At 39.5% G+C, this 18,897-nt stretch overlaps 1 protein-coding gene across 4 annotated transcripts in view; it reads right to left on the bottom strand.

Annotated features, from left to right (window-relative positions):
- LOC117308867 (serine/threonine-protein kinase Nek5-like) overlaps window positions 1–18,897 on the bottom strand; it is a 37,454-nt gene that overhangs the window by 5,547 nt on the left and 13,010 nt on the right. Inside the window, exons 7-10 of one of the 4 annotated variants that reach the window (XR_012327635.1) lie at window positions 18,702–18,839; window positions 13,301–13,399; window positions 10,299–10,407; window positions 1,773–1,914 (exon numbers count right to left, since the gene is read on the bottom strand). Coding sequence is in view for 2 of the 4 variants with exons in the window: in XM_033843814.2 (XP_033699705.1) it covers window positions 3,798–3,936; window positions 10,299–10,407; window positions 13,301–13,399; window positions 18,702–18,839 (485 nt within the window). In the remaining 2 variants the exon portion in view is untranslated. Of the gene's footprint in view, window positions 1–1,048; window positions 1,915–2,957; window positions 3,937–10,298; window positions 10,408–13,300; window positions 13,400–18,701; window positions 18,840–18,897 lie in introns of those variants that run through there. The other 3 variants (XR_012327636.1, XM_073795133.1, XM_033843814.2) reach the window with 3 other exon arrangements.

The raw sequence follows: 18,897 nt of genomic DNA, 5'->3' as shown, positions 1-18,897 counted from the left end.
TCAGCTACTGTCTGCCTGGAGAAATTGAGTGACTATTAATTCCTGTAAGACACTGCTTTTGAGTGGTCCAAACATGCTGTTTTGAACCTACAGCAGTGGTGATTCACATTCTTATTTCCAGTTGTGCATAACAAACTACATGTTACATGTTCTTTGTATAGTAATTATTCGTATCTAAATATGATTTAGATTTAATAGGTACAAAGTCTATATCTAAATAAGATTTAAAGAAGTGGTTTTATTATCTTAGATACTTTTCCCAGTACAGTGCCTTTACACCCCCCTCATGTAGTCTCCCAATTCTGAATTATTTATTATCTACGGCTAATATTCCCAAGCTCCACATGCCAAGAATTTTTTTTAAAGAAAGAAAAAAAGTTTTTAAAGGCAAAACAAAACTGTTTTGCCTCTTGTACTCGAGAATAGGTTGTCAGGTTTAATAGATTTTTTTTTTTTTTTTTTTTTTTTGCGGTACGCGGGCCTCTCACTGTTGTGGCCTTTCCCGTTGCGGAGCACAGGCTCCGGACGCGCAGGCCCAGCGGCCATGGCTCACAGGCCCAGCCGCTCCGCGGCATATAGGATCCTCCCGGACCAGGGCACGAACCTGCGTCCCCTGCATCGGCAGGCGGACCCCCAACCACCGCGCCACCAGGGAAGCCCTAATAGATTTTTTTAAATGAATATTATTTCAGACATATAAAATACTACAGAGCTTCATACACTTTAATAATTTTCAGGGTATTTTACAAAGTCATATTACAGACAAAAATGTGAGATAGGTGCCAGTGTGATTATCAGTGCTTTCAGAATATTTGTGTATTTAATTATGTAAATGTACCCTAGACTCCAGAACTATGATATGAATAAATAAATACGTGAAGGTGTGTCTGCTAAATGTGTCAATGGGTACAATGAAAAAGTTACTTCCCACACTACTATATATATAAAATAGATAACTAATAAGAACCTACTGTATAGCACAAGGAACTCAAGTATACTCAATACTCTGTAGTGACCTGTATGGGAAAAGAATCTAAAAAAGAGTGGATATATGTATATGAATAACTGATTCACTTTGCTGTACAGCAGAAACTAACAACATTGTAAATCAGCTATACTCCAATAAAATTTTTTTTAAAAAGTTACTTCCATTAAACCACAACAAGAAGCTAAGCAAATTACTAGAATCAAATTATGCCCATGTGATTTGCCCTACCTCACCCACTATTCCTCTTTCCCCACCCTAATTAAGGCCACCCTTGGCTTTGGAGAAGCATCAGTTCCAATACTCTAGTGCTATGTGCTCACTCGGATCATGCATAACTGTTACAAGACACTTAGAAGGGAGGTTAAGGGTTGATAACACTTCTTGGTACTATTTAAAGAATGATCAAGTTGACATATCATACATAGTTACGAAAACGCATGATTTTTCTAACAAAATTTATTCTAAAGACATACGCAGGTCTGATCAATAGTTTCAATTTAACAGATGTAGCCAAGCCTAAAACCAGAGTAAAGCAATCAGAACTGGGCCTCAAGAACATGATTAAGGTGACGGTGTGTGTAAGATAGGTAAGGTGAATTGGGCTGGAGCAGGTTGAAAAACCTTGCAGATACGCATACTTATCACATTGAATACTTCCTAATTTACAGCAAAGAACTCAAAATCTTAGAATGAATGGTAAGGGTGGGTGGCTGTTACCTAAAGGAGATTTTAGCCAAGCATCTTGTTATTGGAGCAAACCTAATATGTTACCTTAAACACTGACCTTAAACATTCCTTTTTTTTTTCCCCTGTATATAATTGATCTTCGGGATTTTTCAGGAACCACGTTTCATTCTCCATGCTTTCAGGTACTGTTTAGAATGAGGATGATACCAGCAGATTCAGTGTCTGAACCAGATAATGTCCTGAAAGTAAATTAAACATGTATATACTGACCACTAAAAGAGCTATAGAATTAAAGATGCTTCAGTCCCTCAGGGTCATGTGTTACCTAGTTTGAAACTAACATAATGGTGAGAAATTGTTAAATATTCTTAGCATCATGATGTGACCATACTGAGCCCTAAAAGAGTAGAATGTACTCTATACACCAAGTTGGAAGAACAGCCCCTCAGACATCACCAGGAAAATAAAGATAGAAAAGACTGGACACATCCCAGTTAGGGAAATCTTGACACTTACATGCCCCACATTTAATATTATACCAAATGTAAATGCTAAGCAGACCTTAGGAATAATCTGACCAACCACTCAGACCTTAGGAATAATCTGACCAACCACTCAGACCTTAGGAATAATCTGACCAACCACTCAGACCTTAGGAATAATCTGACCAACCACTCCTCATCTTTGTTTACTTGGTTCAGCAATGCATCAATGTGCCAACTTAGTTTTATTTTCATTATAGACCAGCTGTTTCAGGCCGAATTCTACCACTTAGATATAACCACTCTTGTCCTTCATAACAGCAGGTACAACAAATATCTGCTAAGCTCCAGGCACATGTTCAACACTGGGATTGTTATAATTAATACAAAAAGTTTAAGTCTAGTTTCCTGCCTCAAAGGGCTTCCAGTCTTAATGAGGAAATTGTATTAGTATTTACTTAGTTAAGAAACATTTCTAGCATGGTGCTAAGTGCTATATATAAAAAGATCATCATAAGAAACAAAGACCAGATATAGTCCCTGCCTTCCAGAAGTTTATAATCTATACATTTGAAACTATTAGAAAATAATTCAATGAAACAATAAAATTATTATTTGGTACATAATTGACATGCCTTGTTCCTCTCCTTACTCCTGTGTCAACATCAGCTTCAGAAAAGCATGTTCAATATACCTTAAGAAATTTCAAAGTCATGGTTTTATAAAACGACAGATTCATTATTTTAAATGAATGAGTTTGTATATTAGTTTCCTATCACTAGTTACAAATGACCACAAACTTAGTTAAAACAACAAAAATTTATTATCTTACACTTCCATAGGTCAGAAATCTAAAGTGGATTTCACTAGGCTAAAACTAAGGGGTTGGCAGAGCTGCATTTCTTCGTCAGGCCTTAGGGGTGAATCCATTGCCCTGCCTTTCCCAGCTTCTAGAGGCTGCCTGCATTCCTTGGCTTGTGGCTCCTTCCTCCATCTTCAAAGGCAGCAGCATCAAGTTGAATCCCTCTCAGCTGCCACCTCTCTGGTTCTCTCCTTTCCCTCCCTCCTCCACTTTCAAAGACTCTTGTGCTTACATTGAGCCCACCTGAATAATCCAAGATAACCTCCCTATTTTAAGGTCAGCTGATGAGCAACCTTAATTCCATCTGCAACCTTAATTCCCCTCTGCCAGGTAAAAATATATTCACATTTTTGGGTGCATGTGGGGTGAGGGGAGCCACATTACTCTGCCAACCACACATATTATCTGAAAGATTTCTCAGCGTAAAAATATTAATTTTAAATAATTTTTAAAAATTTAATAATTTTAATTATTTAATTAAATTTTATTAATTTTAATTAATTCAGAAGTTAGTCCTATTGTCTAAATTGAGAAGAAAACTAATGAAGCCTTGGGATTACTGGAAAACCCTTACAATAAATGTATATTTATGACTGCTCCCAAAGAGACACTGTAATAGATACTAACTTGTTATTTAAGAAAAAGTTCAATAATCACACTTGTATATTTTGACTGGTGGGTGATGTTCCTGGGTCTTCATCAACAATACAAATTTTGTCATCAGATGGAGTAAAAATACTCTACAAACTTTCATTTAATTCTGTGTATTTCTGTATGCCTATCCCCTCTCTTTCTTTTCAGCATCCTTAGAGGAACTGGAAACCTCTTCCCTTTTTTCTGCCTCTTTGGAAGTAGAGAGTTTTCCCAGGGATTCTACTACTTCATTTCTCAACTCATCTTCAGATTCTTCAAAATTTCTGAAATCATAAGTAAAAAATCAACTTTGGAATATCAAAACACGAATGAATACATGTGAAAATCAGTGTCTCTTCTCATGCCCCACCCCCACGTGACCAGTCTGAAAGTTGCTTTTTCACCCAGGTAATAAATTATCATATCAGTCTGGTTTCTCTAAGGATGATAAACAACCAATGTTGGGAGAATCAGTATTCTGTTTAGCTGGATTTGTGTTCAGTAACTTATATTTATTAATATCCATCTACTCTTAGTTTAAAAGAAGAGGAGGGAAGAGAAAAAAAAGAAAAAAAATAATACAACGGCTGCCATATATTGAGCCCTTCCTATGTGCCAGTCACTTCCCTGGAGCACTTTACACATACTATATTTCTTCTACTAATAACAACACTTGAGGTGGACATTATCATCATCCATTTATAAAGAAGCTGGGCTCAGAGAGGTTCAAAAACAGTGCCCAAGGTCTCAGAGCTCTTAACTATTAGGACCACGAATTGAAATTGTGTCTAAGGCTGCAACACTGATGCTTTTAGAAAAGAAGAAGGGAAGAGACCAAGAAAACTATCTCAAAGATCACAGATATTTAAGGGGCAAAGGAAAGAAACCTAGGAGGAGCTGGTAGGAACCAAGAGTGTTCGTCATGGAAGCCAAGGGAGCAGAGAATTTCCAGAGAGAGGGAGCAGTCACATAAGATGAGGACTGAGAAACAATCATCGGACTCGGCAATTTCAAGGTAATAGATGACCTTTGCAGGAATATTTCAGAGTTCTCTGCAGCCGGAGCCATCATATAGTGGATCAAGAAAGCAACGGGAGGTTTAAAAAGGTGATGACAATGAGCTAAAACTCCTCTGAGGGGAGCCCTGCTCTGAAAGGACAGTATTATCTCAAGAACATAAGGGGAATGGGTTTTTTTGGTGTTTTTCAAGATGGGAGAGATTTGGGCATGTTTATAAGCTGAGAGGAAGGAAGTAAGAGATGTTGAAAATACAGGAGAAAGGTAGATTAATTGATAGCAACATGGTCACTGAGGAAAGGCTGGGACTTAGAGCACCTGTGTAAGGAGGAGCTTTCAACAGGAAGGGAGACTGCTTTCCTCTGAGAAGGAAGATAGGGAGGGAGAAGGAGTCAAGGACGCATGTGTAAAAAATTCATGGATCTACACAACAGAGGTAATTCCACCTACAAAACACCCCCTCTGTGAAGTAGAAGGCAGGGCACGGTGATGAGAGCAAGGTGGATGGGGGTGAGTGTGCATGACTGAGGGTTTGGAGGGAAGCTGACCAGGCATAGGATTGCTAGGTATCACAGAGGACTCCCCTGGAATTGGAGATCATCAATTCGGGGTGGACCAGTAATTATAGCTCCCATGTGTTAAGCTGCCATTACTCAGGTATGTGCTTACACAAAATCTTGCCTTTGTCTCCATTCCTCTACAATGTAATAATATGTCTGTGTGAATTTCTTTTCATTGATCCTGCTTGATTATTCTTTTATTTCCCAGATATCATGATTCGTGGCTTTTAATCATTACAAAAAGTTCACAGCTATAATTGCTTTGAATATTGCTTTTCATTTATTCTCTTCTTCTGGAATTCCTTTTAGATATACATTGAGCCTTCATGCCTCTTAACACTTCTTTCACATTTTCGATCATTTTTTCCCCCTCAGATCTATCTTCTAGTTACTAATTCCTTCATTAACTCTATCCTGTTTTTAAACTGCTGAATTTTAATTTCTATTGGAAGACTTTTTTCACGTTCAGAAGTTCTATTGGTTGATTATCAAATCTTCCTGTTCTTTTTTGATAGACCTGCTTTTTTCTCATGTTTTCTTATTTTAATTAAATAATTTTAAATACACAATAGTAATTATTATGCAAATATTAAATACTCATCATATTATCTGAAGTTGTTTATGACCTAATTTAACTATTTGTTGTGTTTGCTGTCTCTCATAGTGGATTTAATCTTTAATTGTGAGCTCATCTTCAGCAGTGCTTTAGTGAGAAATTCACTGTAACCTGGATTGAGGCTATATCCCTCCAGAATGTTTTATATGTATTTCTTCTAGAGATCCCAGAGTATTACAATCTCTTACTGCGAATTTTAATGTTAATTGTTCAATGTACATGTTTCTAGACCATCCAAGTATTGTAAATTCAAACTCCAAATCTGAGTGAAGTGAAGTGAAGGCAAATCCATGGTTATAAATTTCTCAGGAAGTATTTTTCTCCCAGAGACTGAGCCAAGACAGACAAGCCACATTCCTGAGCTTTTTTCCTAGACCACCCTTGCACTGAAGAGCAGCTCTTCAAGGGTTCCATTTAGGAAGAATGGAGGGGAACCCAATGAAGAAACCCAAAACCTGTCAGATATGTAGGAGATAGGAAAGAAAGGAGGGAAGAAAATTTTAAAAACAAAACCAAAAAAACCCCACAAAATACAAAAGAACTTCCAAAACAAAATGAGCCTGCAAACTAAAATTCCAAAACACAAGAATAAATCTAATGGTAAGAAAGGTAAGGTGGGCAACAAATTTTTTTTTTAAGTTGGACCATTGAACTAACTCGAGATGAAATTATTATTATTTTATTTATTTATTTTTTTTTGGTACATGGGCCTCTCACTGTTGTGGCCTCTCCCGTTGCGGAACACAGGCTCCGGACGCGCAGGCTCAGCGGCCATGGCTCACGAGCCCAGCTGTTCCACAGCATGTGGGATCTTCCCGGACCGGGGCACGAACCCGTGTCCCCTGCATCGGCAGGCGGGCTCTCAACCACTGCACCACCAGGGAAGCCCAAGAGATGAAATTATTTTTATGGAGGCACTGGAAGAAATTTTCACATATTGGGGTATGGGGAAGTCATTCTGGCTTATACATGATTTGGCCTATACTTTATGTGACCTGGAACAGCCTGTCTTATGGCCAAACACACTTGTACATCTGCTTTAACCATTAAAGAGTGTCAACTCTGGGAGCTTCCCTGGTGGCACAGAGGTTAAGAATCCGCCTGCCAGTGCAGGGGACACAGGTTCAAGCCCTGGTCCGGGAAGATCCCAAGTGCCGCAAAGCAACTAAGCCCATGCGCCACAACTACTGAACCTGTGCTCTAGAACCCAGGAGCCACAACTACTGAAGCCCACGCGCCTAGAGCCCATGCTCCACAACAAAAGAAGCCACTGCAGTGAGAAGCCCGCACACCACAATGAAGAGTAGCCCCCCTCGCTGCAACTAGAGAAAACCCGTGTGCAGCAACAAAGACCCAACGCAGCCAAAAATAAATTAAAAAAAAAATGTCCACTCTGAAGATAGGGATAAATGATCCCTGTTCCTATGACACCAATGCTAAAATACTCCTTCAAAGATGAGGGTCCCTTCCCAGACACCAAGGTCATGTTGACTCGCTGTGTATGTGCTAATGGCTCTTTTGAAACCTTGAAGGAAGGTACCCCTGTAATGTTTGATGTTTGTTCTTTGTTCTGATAAGATATAAAACTGTACTGAAAACCATGCTTCTCCAGAGGGCTTTCTTCTTCCTTGGTGGAGTCTACGCTCCTGGTCTATAGTTCGCAGTTTTGCTTGAATAAAACTCTCTTCTGTTCTTTATTATAGATTGTTTATAATTGGCATCGACAGAAGATTTTGATAAAGCCCTTAAAGTAAGTATGCTCAACAAGAGAAATTAAAGCACAACATCCATTTTAAAATGTTTTTAAATTATGGGAAACAATTATGCAAGAATGAAGCAAGAACATATAAATATAAGAAAAATAATTATAAATATTAGGAAATATGTAATCATTTAAGTTAAAAACCTAATAGATGATACCCAGAGAGAATTGGAAAACAGTATTCAAGAATTCACCTAGATTGAAACAAAGAATAAAAAATATGAAAGGGGACTTCCCTGGTGGTTCAGTGGGCAAGACTCCATGCTCCCAAGGCAGGGGGGCCAGGGATCGGGGAACTAGATCCTGCATGCATGCCGCAACTAAGAGTCTGCATGCCACAATTAAGAACCAGTGCAGCCTAAATAAATAAATACTTTTTTAAAAAATATGAACGTACAACTAGGTGTTATTGGGGACAGATTGGGAAGCTCTAGAATCTATCTAATGGCAGAGCCAAAATGGAGGGAGTAAGAAAAGCGATATTTGGAGAAATAATAGGTAAAAAATTTCCAGAACTAAAGAAAGTCATGAGTTCTCAGAAGAAAGTGAGCCAAGGAGGATAAAAGATAAATCCAGACTTAGAGATATCATAGCAAAACATAAGAATGAAAGAAGAAAAAGTACGTTATGAAAGTACTAGGGAGAGAGCACATCTATAAAGGAAAAACAATTAGATGATAGCAGATTTCGCATCAGCAATAATAGAGACCAGGAGAAAAAGGAAGAGGCTGAGAAAATTCTCCCCTCCCTCCCTCCCTCCTTCCTCCCTCCCTCCCTCCTTTATTTGCTAGACAGGTTGATTCCAATGTTCCCATGGAAAAACAAGTAAGACTAGACAGGAAAATTATGAAAAATGAAAGCCCCCCCAAACAATAAAACATATTATAAACATGTTTATAATAATTAGACTAGAAAGAATAGGAATTGGATACAAATACACATAAAAATGTTGTATATCATAAAAGTGGCACTTCAAATTGGTATCAAAAATAAAGATTTTTAATAAGTGGTGTTGGAATAAGTAAGGAGTTATTTGGGGAAAAAATTAAGTTGGAGCCACACTTTACAGTACAAGTAAAATTCAAGATGAAAATATTTAACTAAATAGAAAACTAAATCATAAAAGTACTAAAAAAAATTCTGGTATCATTTTTTATTAAATGATAAATCTAAGTAAACAAAAGTAAGAAATTTCCTCATGGCACAAGTCACTATAAATACATCAAAAAGCAAACAAAAAACGGGAAAATATTCTTGAAACATATCACAGCTAAAAGACTAATTTCCCTAAAATACAAAAAGTTCCCCAAATCAACACAATGTTAATAGCCTAAATTTTTTAAATGACTAAGGCTATAAATAAAACTGATTCCCAAAGGAGGAAATAAAGATGGATCTTAAGCATAAGGAAAGGCAACCTTACTCATAAAAGAAATGCTAATTAAAACAAACCTGAAATGGCATTTTAAAATCTATCAACTGTGCAATGATCCGTAAGTTTGAAAACACACTGAGCAAGGAAATGTACAAGGAAACAGGCACTTCCATACCCTGTCAGTGGAAATGTTCATAGGTGTAACCTCTGTGAAGGGCAATTTGACACTATCCAATTACAAACGTACATACTCTTTGACACAACACTTTGCTGTTCTGGGAATTTAAACTCTCTATATACTACTGTTTGTATATTATGATAGGTACTCAAGATACACTGTTAAGTGATAAAAGGAAGTTGCGAGATAGTATCTACATTATGAAACTGTTTCTATAAAAAAGAAAAGGAATATACACATACCAAGATAAACAGATTTGCTTACATTTTAATGGAATTTCTCAGAAGAAGTATGCACAAGAAGCAGGTTGGATTGGTTGACTCTGGGGAGGGGAACTGTGTGGCAGAGGTAATGAGATAGCAGAAAGACTATGAAAAGAATATACCTTTTGAATTTTGAAACATGTAAATATATTACCTATTTTAAAAATAAATTATAATAATTTTAAACTTCAAAGGACTCCAAATTTTAGAACTAATTAGAGAGTTCAGTGAGGTTACAGGATACAACATCAATAGTGTTCCATACACTAGCAGTAGCCAAAATGTAGTAGGAGAAGAATGACCCCATTAATAATGGCAACAACAACAAAAAAGTTAAGTGGTATCTATATCATGAAGAAAACTACAAAAATACTGAAGAATATTTTAAAAGGCATAAATAGATGGAGAGCTATACTATATTCATGGATGTTAAGACTTACAATCACAAAGATGTGAATTCCCATAAATTAATCAACAAATGTAATCTCATTCTCATCAAAATCCCAACAAGCTTTTTCATGACACTTTACAAGAGAACGAAAGGATGTATACGTTGAGTAAAAAGCAACAGCAAAGATAATTTTGAAGAAAATGATATGGAGACCAGAGGAAACTGTGAGGACTAGCCATACCAGATATCAAAAGGTACAATAAAACCATAGTAACTGACAGAATATCGCTGATGCAGAAAGGGAAAACAAAGCCATTGGAAAAGAATGGAGAACCCAGAGACAAACCCATGTATATAAGAAAACTTGGTCTCCTTAGCTGGGTCTTTGAGGCTATAGTCTATGCCTCAACAACAGCATTTTAACTTTTTACCATTTTTACTATTTCCCGTGCTTCATTTAGGCATCTAGGTATGACCTACTTACGTATCATCATCATCAGATCTTGGTCCTGGTTGTTCTTCATCTACTTCAATGTCAGAGGCCACTTCTACCTTCCCCTCTTCTTTAGGAAGCCATTGTTTTAATGGTCCCACTGTTAAATGACAGAAAGAGAGATTAAAGCATCCCAGCCTATACATCTCGAGAGGGACATATACTAAAAATCCTATATTGAACATCAACCACAATGGTAAGACCTTTGAATAATTTCCATTAAAACAGAGAATAGACAGGTGACAACTGACACCAACTATTCCGCATTGTACTGAAGGTAGTAGGCAACACAAGAGAAAGAAGTAAGAAGAATAAGGATCAGAGATGAAGAGACAAAATAATCCCACTTTGGGAGTAGATGCTTTGATTGTATAGAAAATTTAAGAAAATCTTGTAAAAACTTAAGACTTTCCAACATTATTGCACTACCCTTATCCTTCGTTGTTTTTACACCCAGTATTCAGTTTATGGTTACGGTTAATCACTGATGTCTGCAAAGAAAACCCAAAGCACACACCCACAATTTTATCTTTTTTGGTGAGGGGAGGAAGGAGGTGAGGGGGTGAATTAATTGTTGTTATTTAAAATGTACTTTTTGGGAATTCCCTGGCGGTCCAGCGGTTAGGACTCCGTGCCTTCACTGCCAAGGGTGTGGGTTCAATCTCTGGTTGGGGAACTAAGACCCTGCAAGCCCCACGGCTCAGCCAAAAAAAAAAAAATCTTGACTCTTGTGACTTCAAATAATGCCCACATACTATTAAATACTTTGCAAACATTAAAAAAACAATGAGGTAAGCCAGACTCTTAAAAATTAAAATTAAAAAAAAAAATGTACTTTTTTTCTCTTGGGAAAAAAATCAGAATGAAGGTAGTACAATATTTAATTTCTTTATAGAAAGCAGCATCCCCTCAACAACTCTAAGATTCCAATGATTATGAGATGCACATATTTTATACACCAATAGCAAAGAAAATGTTCCCAATAAAATGGGACAATGTTTTCTTAGCTCTTATATATATATATATATATATATATATTTTTTTTTTTTTTTTCGGAACGCGGGCCTCTCACTGTTGCAGAGCACAGGCTCCGGATGCGCAGGCTCAGCGGCCATGGCTCACAGGCCCAGCCGCTCTGCGGCATGTGGGATCTTCCCGGACCGGGGCACGAACCCGTGTCCCCTGCATCGGCAGGCGGACTCTCAACCACTGCGCCACCAGGGAAGCCCAGAATTTATATTTTATATAAATTACTATAACAACTCTTTTAGTCCTCCCTAAGCATACATTTTTAATCTTATATCACTCTTGTATATTCATAAAAATGAAAATATAGGTGAAAAAAATTGGATAAGGTATAACTAAAATTCCTCACATTCACAGTATTACTCCTCTGAATTGTTATTTTTTTAACATATCAATCAAATTATTTTGGATCCCAATTCAAAGAGACCATAATAAAACAATTCATGAGACAATCAAGGAATTCTGAATTACTTTTTGAGTCGATGTCTGAGATTTTTTTGTTTGTGGTAAAAGAAAAAATAACATAAATTTACCCTCTTAACAATTTCCAAGTGTACCGTACAGTATTGTTACCTATATGCACATGGTTGTACAGCAGCTCTCTAGAACTTTTTCATCTTGCATGACTGAAACTCTACTCCCACTGAAAAACAACTCCCTATATCCCCCTCCCCCCAGCCTCTGGAAATCACCATTATACTTTTTAAGAATTTGACTCCTGTAAATACCTCACCTAAGGGGAATCTTGCAGTATTTATCTTTCAAGACTGGCTTACTTCACTTAGCATAATGTCCTCAAGGGTCATCTATGTGGTAGCTTGTGACAGGATTTCTTTCTTTTTTTAACACTGAATAATCATCTATTGTATGTATATACCACATTTTCTTTATCCATTCATCCACTGATAAACATTTAGGTTGCTTCCACATCTTAGCTATTGTGAATAATGGTACAATAATGGTACATGGGTGTGCAAAAACATCTCTTCGAGATCTTGTTTTCAATTTTTTTGTATATATACCCAGACGAGGGATTGCTGGATCAGGCAGTTCTATTTTAAATTTTTTAAGGAACTGCCATACCATTTTCCATAATGGCTGCACTATTTTACAATTCTACCAATGGTGCATAAGGGTTCCAATTATTCCACATACTTGTGATTTTCTGGTGTTTTTTTTTTTTATATGGTGGCCATCGAATGAGTGTGAGATGATAGATCTTTGTGGGTTTTGTTTTGTTTTTTAAAATTTTTATTTATTATTTTTGGCTGTGTCGGGTCTTCATTGCTGCACGCGGGCTTTCTTTAGTTGTGGCAGTGGGGGCTACTCTTTGTTGTAGTGCTCGGACTTCTCATTGCGGTGGCTTCTCTTGTTGTGGAGCATGGGCTCCAGGCACGTGGGCTTCATTAGTTGCGGCACGTGGGCTCAAGCTGCTCCGTGGCATGTGGGATCTTCCAGGTGCAGGGCTCGAACCCGTGTCCCCTGCATTGGCAGGCAGATTCTTAACCACTGTGCCACCAGGGAAGCCCCTCTTTGTGGTTTTGATTTAAAGTTACTGATGATTAATGATGTTGAGCATCTCTTCATATGCCTGTCAATGATGTCTGTTTTTTTCCCTACAAAAACCTTGGTGCAATCAAGAACACTGTTGAGACAGATTTTCTTAAAAGAATCCACAAAAGAACTAAAAGAATTTACAGAGAATTTAAAATGCTGGTTTCTTAAGTTGGCTTTAAAATTATGTAGAGCTAGCCTACTTTCAACTACCACTTTAGGAATTTTGCTAAGTATGTCTACAATAGTTAGCTTTTCCAGAATAATAAACTACCATATAACTTAGTGGCTTAAAACAGTAACCATTTATATAGGTTATAGCCCAATTCTGCAGTTGGGCTATTTGGGCTGGGCTCAGCTGGTCGGCTCTTCCAGTCTCAGCTGGGCCCCTCATGGCATCTGCAGTCACTTGCCTGGCCACCTGGAGGTTGGCTGGTCTAGCATGGCTTCACTTGGGATGGCTTGTCTCTCTGTTCCACACGGTCCCTCATTTTCCAGCAGGGCAACTGGAGCTAGTTGAGAGATGGACAGGATTCCAAAAGAAAGAGCAGAAACTCCTTAAATACTCAGATTTGCCACACCATCACTTCCGGTGCATTCTACTGACCTAAGCAAATCACAAGGCCAGTCAAGACTCAAGGGAAGAGGGGAAGAAAAACATTTAATGACAGAGGAGCTGCAAAGTCATACTGCAAAGGGCATGGATACAGGGAAGAGTGAAGGACTGTGCTCATGTTTGTAATTTATCATAACATACCTTTCCCACACAAACTGTACAACCATCTGGTTCCTAGGTGTCTAAAGAGTATTTCACTTTAGTCTCCAGGAAAAAAAAAAATCCCTATCCTCTGTTAGCAAGTGGGATTAAAAATAGGAACTTTCCTCCAAAGGTGGAATTAAGAGCAAAGTGTGGCTTTTTTATTTTATTTTATTTTTTTGGTAAACTGTTACATGACTGCTCATGTACACACAAGTAGAAATCTCACCACACTTACATTTACCTATTTAAATCAACATATTTCATCCCAAATCATAGCCCATGTTACTTCCTAAAGCGCATTAAACAAATGAAATAGATTGATATATCTCATCTATGAGGTAGTCTGGCTAATTAAAAGCAAGCCAGAGTATTCCTCCTGGTGTGGGAATTTGACAGTTTTTGTTTTCCTGTCTAAGGAAGACAATTTTAGGAGACTCTTATTTTTGTTTAACAGAAGAAAGAATGAAAGGCTAACTACAGAAATGTAAATCAGCTGTTATCAGGATGTGCAACTATGATGTTACCAAGGCAACTGTGTGGCCCGAAAACTTACACTAGAAAAATAGAGGTTACCTTCCTACCAAGGATTCCCTTGGAGTGGTTAAACTATAAACAAAATTACTGACCTGAATTAATTATGCACATGTAAAAAAATACTTCTCTTTGAAAGAGTGTCACTCTTACTAGTTAGATTCATTTAAAAGGATTTTGTGAAGTCTTGCTATTTCAAACTTTTTAAAATTAGCACAAATTAAACATGTACTTGATAAACCCTCATTTTTATTTATTTATTTTTAATTAATTAATTATATTTATTTATTTTTTTTGCATTGGGTCTTCGTTGCTGTGCGCGGGCTTTCTCTAGTGGCGGAGAGCTGGGGCTACTCTTCGTTGCGGTGTACAGTGGCTTCTCTTGTTGCGGAGCATGGGCTCTAGGTGGGCAGGCTTCAGTAGCTGTGGCATGCGGGCTCAGTAGTTGTGGTGCACAGGCTCACTAGTTGTGGCTCGCGAGTTCTAGAGCGCAGGCTCAGTAGTTGTGGCACACGGGCTTAGTTGCTCCACGGCATGTGGGATCTTCCCGGACCAGGGCTCAAACCCGTGTCCCCTGCATTGGCAGGCAGATTCTTAACCACTGCGCCAGATTCTTAACACAATTCTTAACCATTCTTAACCACTGAGGAAAAGTCCAAACCCTCATTTTCAAATGGAATTTAGAGCTAGAAACATCAAAGGAATTTATCTTCAAGGAGTTGGATATTTAAGCTGAAGACTGACAAACGATATACGAATCATGCTTAAATGTACGACAACGAATCCTTAAATGCCTTTATAAATTGTGTCTATTACACCTGTAATCAAAGTTATTAAAATCTACACATGCAGAAAGTCTTTACAAAGACTCCATAGAGCTGTAAGAATAATTAGCCTTGCAATTTCCTTATCCAACTTGATAGCAATACAAATATTGGCAATCCCATGCCTTTACATAAAGTGATAGTAAAAACGTGCTATGGCTGTATTTTCATTCACAGAGACATGGTGGGGCTTCCCTGGTGGCGCAGTGGTTGAGAGTCCGCCTGCCGATGCAGGGGACATGGCTTCGTGCCCCCGTCCGGGAGGATCCCACATGCCGCAGAGCGGCTGGGCCCGTGAGCCATGGCCGCTGGGCCTGCGCATCCAGAGCCTGTGCTCCGCAACGGGCGAGGCCACAACAGTGAGAGTCCCGCGTACCGCAAAACAAAAAACAAAAACAAAAACAAAGGCATGGTGACTTACTAAGTTCTGGGCATTATACCAGGTGCTAGGGATGGAGAGGCGGAGTGGGGTGGTGATCAAGACAAAGCTCTCAGAAGCTTATAGTCTAGTGAGGAAGAAAGATATTAAACAGGAAACTAAAGTGAACTTTACTTTTATGATCAGAGAATTACAGTGTCTTGTGGGATATTAAGCAGGGAAACCAAACTTAGAGGAATGCAAAGGAGACGTGCCCTGATGTTTTCTCAGGCATTTAAAACAGTGGCTCCTGGGGGACTTCCTGATGGTCTAGTGTTAAGACTCGGGCTTCCACGGCAGGGAGGTGTTTCAATCCCAAAAAAAACAAAAACAAAAATAAAAAACAGTGGTTCCAGGCTTCTCTGGTGTTGCAGTGGTTAAGAATCTGCCTGCCAATGCAGGGGACATGGGTTCGAGCCCTGGTCCTGGAGGGTCCCACATACCACGGAGCAGCTGGGCCCGTGCACCCCAACTACTGAGCTTGAGCTCTAGAGCCCATGAGCCACAACTACTGAGCCCGCGAGGCACAACTACTGATGAAGCCTGCCCACCTACAGCCCATACTCCACAACAAGAGAAGCCACCGCAAAAAGAAGCCACCGCAATGAGAAGCCCGCGCAACACAACAAAGAGTAGCCCCCACTCGCCGCCAACTAGAGAAAGCCCGCGTGCAGCAACGAACACCCAATGCAGCCAAAAATAAATAAATAAATTTATAAAAACGAACAAAAAACCAGTGGTTCCTTGTCAGTGGTACACAGGCAGTAGTTTAATTGAGATCCAGGTTTTTAATAGCAATCTCTAAAATTTCAAATAAAATTGCTACTGCATCTTTTTATGGCCTGAATTTAAATGATAACCATAATAAGGAAATGTCTTTCATGCCTTTAACCAATATTTGAGTGTGAATGAATTTGAGTATGAGACTGAATTCATGTGAAATTGTCAGAGGCAACTAACAGAGAAAAGACAGAGAGACCTTAGACAAACTTGAGGATTTACAGAAAGCTTATTAGAATTTTTTGGATTAAAGGGAAGCATGTCAATCAAGTTACAGGCTCTTCCACTCATTCATTCCAATTATTAACTGATTAAGAATCTCCTATATTCCAGACACCTTTGTAAAGCCCTGTTCGGCAATATAGCGAAAAGCAGGGAGGGAAGGGTATCTGCTGATAAAACATCAGAAATGGCCGGGAGGTTGCATCAGAGTGAAATCTTACAGGAGGAATTACTTTGGCAAAGGGAGGAGTCTTTAGAAAGACTCACCTTTCTAAACTGAGGGAGAAATATTTGCTGATGGAGAAGTGCTAGCAGCCCTGGTGCCCGGAGAGGCCATCCGATCTTGAAGGCACTTAGAGTCTGCAGAGTCTGGATTTTATCCTGAGGGTATGGGAGAATCTTTTGCAGGATTTAAAAGGATTTTTAGGATTATCTGGCAGGGGTGCAGAGGGAGAGGTAAAGAAAGAAGAGATGACCAGAGACAGGAAGTCAAGCTTGCTACAGGGATAGGAAAGATGGGGTGAGGCCAACAACACAGTGAGAGGCTGAAAGAGCAGAGAAAGCACAGCTGGGGTGGGAGGGGATGCCTGCACCTTTAGCAGGTTACAAAAGAAAATACCTACATTTTGCTTTGAATGCTACCCTTAGAGGCAAGTTCCTATGTTTAATCCCACTTGTTAGATTAAATTACTCATATATGCCTAATGTAAAGCCATCAATTTGAAAATGCAGTAAGTTCATGAATTAATTAATTTGGTATGCAAGATCAAATGAAGTTTTCTATGACTCTCTCCACGAAGCACAGGAACAAACCCAAGAAGACAGATCATAGTCACCAGTATGTCACCATCGCAGTGTCCTGAAAGATGGGCGCCCCCCTCCTACCTGGTCTGTGGCCCCAGCCCTTGGCCTCCAGGCCAAGCCAGGCCAGCCCAAAATTTCTTCCCCACCGGCCCCCAGCCCCATCCTTACAGATGATGTTTCTATCCCAGGATAGAAGGGGAGGGAGCAGACATGCAATCACACTGCCGTCTGTGGTTTGAAGGTACTTGAAAGAGAGCCTTGAAGGCAGGGAGGCATTTCCTCTCTCTCTCCCCACTGCACTGCCACCCCCGCCTTGAGTTTTAAGTGTGGCAGCTGAGATAAGTAATAACACTGAAGGACTTCATCTACTCAGGGACTCTGGTCCCTTCTCCAGCACCTAAATTTTAGTCATACCGTCTTTTTTTTTTTTTTTTTTTGCGGGGTACGCAGGCCTTCCAGACGCGCAGGCTCAGCGGCCATGGCTCACTGACCCAGCCGCTCCGTGTCATGTGGGATCTTCCCGGACCGGGGCACGAACCTGTGTCCCCTGCATCGGCAGGTGGACTCTCAATCACTGCACCACCAGGGAAGCCCATACTGTCTTTCTCAGTCTCTCAGGCCTGTGGATCTGCAAGTTCTCCCCACCTGAAATATTCGTTCCTCAATAAAATGCTGTCAATTCTTTCAGACTCACCTTTCACAAATATTCCCCTTCTCTTGAGCTTCACAAACGGGCAGACTCACTCGTCAGAAACAGTCCGGTACGACTCTTGCATTATTCTCAGTGTTGTCCTTTAACTTTGTAAGCACGCATCCGCCTCCACCACCGTCAGGTTTCTAACCAGGCCTCCGCTCCGCCTCAGCCTCGCATCTCAGCAACCCCAGCCCTGAAACCTCGCCCCTGCGCAGGTGTTCTCTGTTTGATACCTGCCTGCCCCAAATGGCTTTGCTCGTAGCAGTTTACACCTGCACACCCAGTGGAGGACCAAATCCCCACTGTGATAGGAATTCCCTCGAACTTTAGAAAGTAACGGTTGGTTTCCCTTAAAGTCAACAGCAGCATAATCTTGCTAAACATTGGAGGCAAAAACCCAAAGCCAAAAAAAAACTATATTAAGATGTATTTTACGGCCCCCAGGATGGTAATTTGAGTCTGCTGAAGAGCTGTCAGAATAAACGGACTCTGTGAGGTAGCGCTAAGCACTAGCTCATCACCTACAAAGCCACTGGTCCTTCCTACCTAACTTTTCATCACTTGTCAACCCATCACATTACAGAAAATGATCCTACTCTTCTCAGAAGTTCAAGTCTTTTGTTAATGGCATTTGGAACAGGCTTGGACAAAGCAAATCAGCTTCTGAAAAGGCTTAGACACCCTCCCAATTCTCTCTCCAGGCTATTTTTATCCCCATTCTGCATTTACACCTCTGACAAAATTCCACAGGGGACTATGTTCTTAAAAGTAAACTACATACCAAATTCTCCATCGTTGGCAGAAAATGAGCTACTTGTTAGATGTGCTGCTGTCAAAACACTCATTAAAGTTCCCGGCGTTTCAAGCCGCCACTGTTTCCTGTTTTCTGGAATGCCTTCAATCACGATCACTCGGCCGTCTGAAAAGGAGCCTGGATTATTGAAACTAAAAATGCTTCTTCATTTGAGTTTTTATAA

The sequence above is a fragment of the Tursiops truncatus genome, chromosome 18 (assembly GCF_011762595.2).
Source record: "Tursiops truncatus isolate mTurTru1 chromosome 18, mTurTru1.mat.Y, whole genome shotgun sequence".
In the NCBI taxonomy this organism is placed as follows: domain Eukaryota; kingdom Metazoa; phylum Chordata; class Mammalia; order Artiodactyla; family Delphinidae; genus Tursiops; species Tursiops truncatus.
This window is presented reverse-complemented; position numbering and strand designations above follow the sequence as displayed.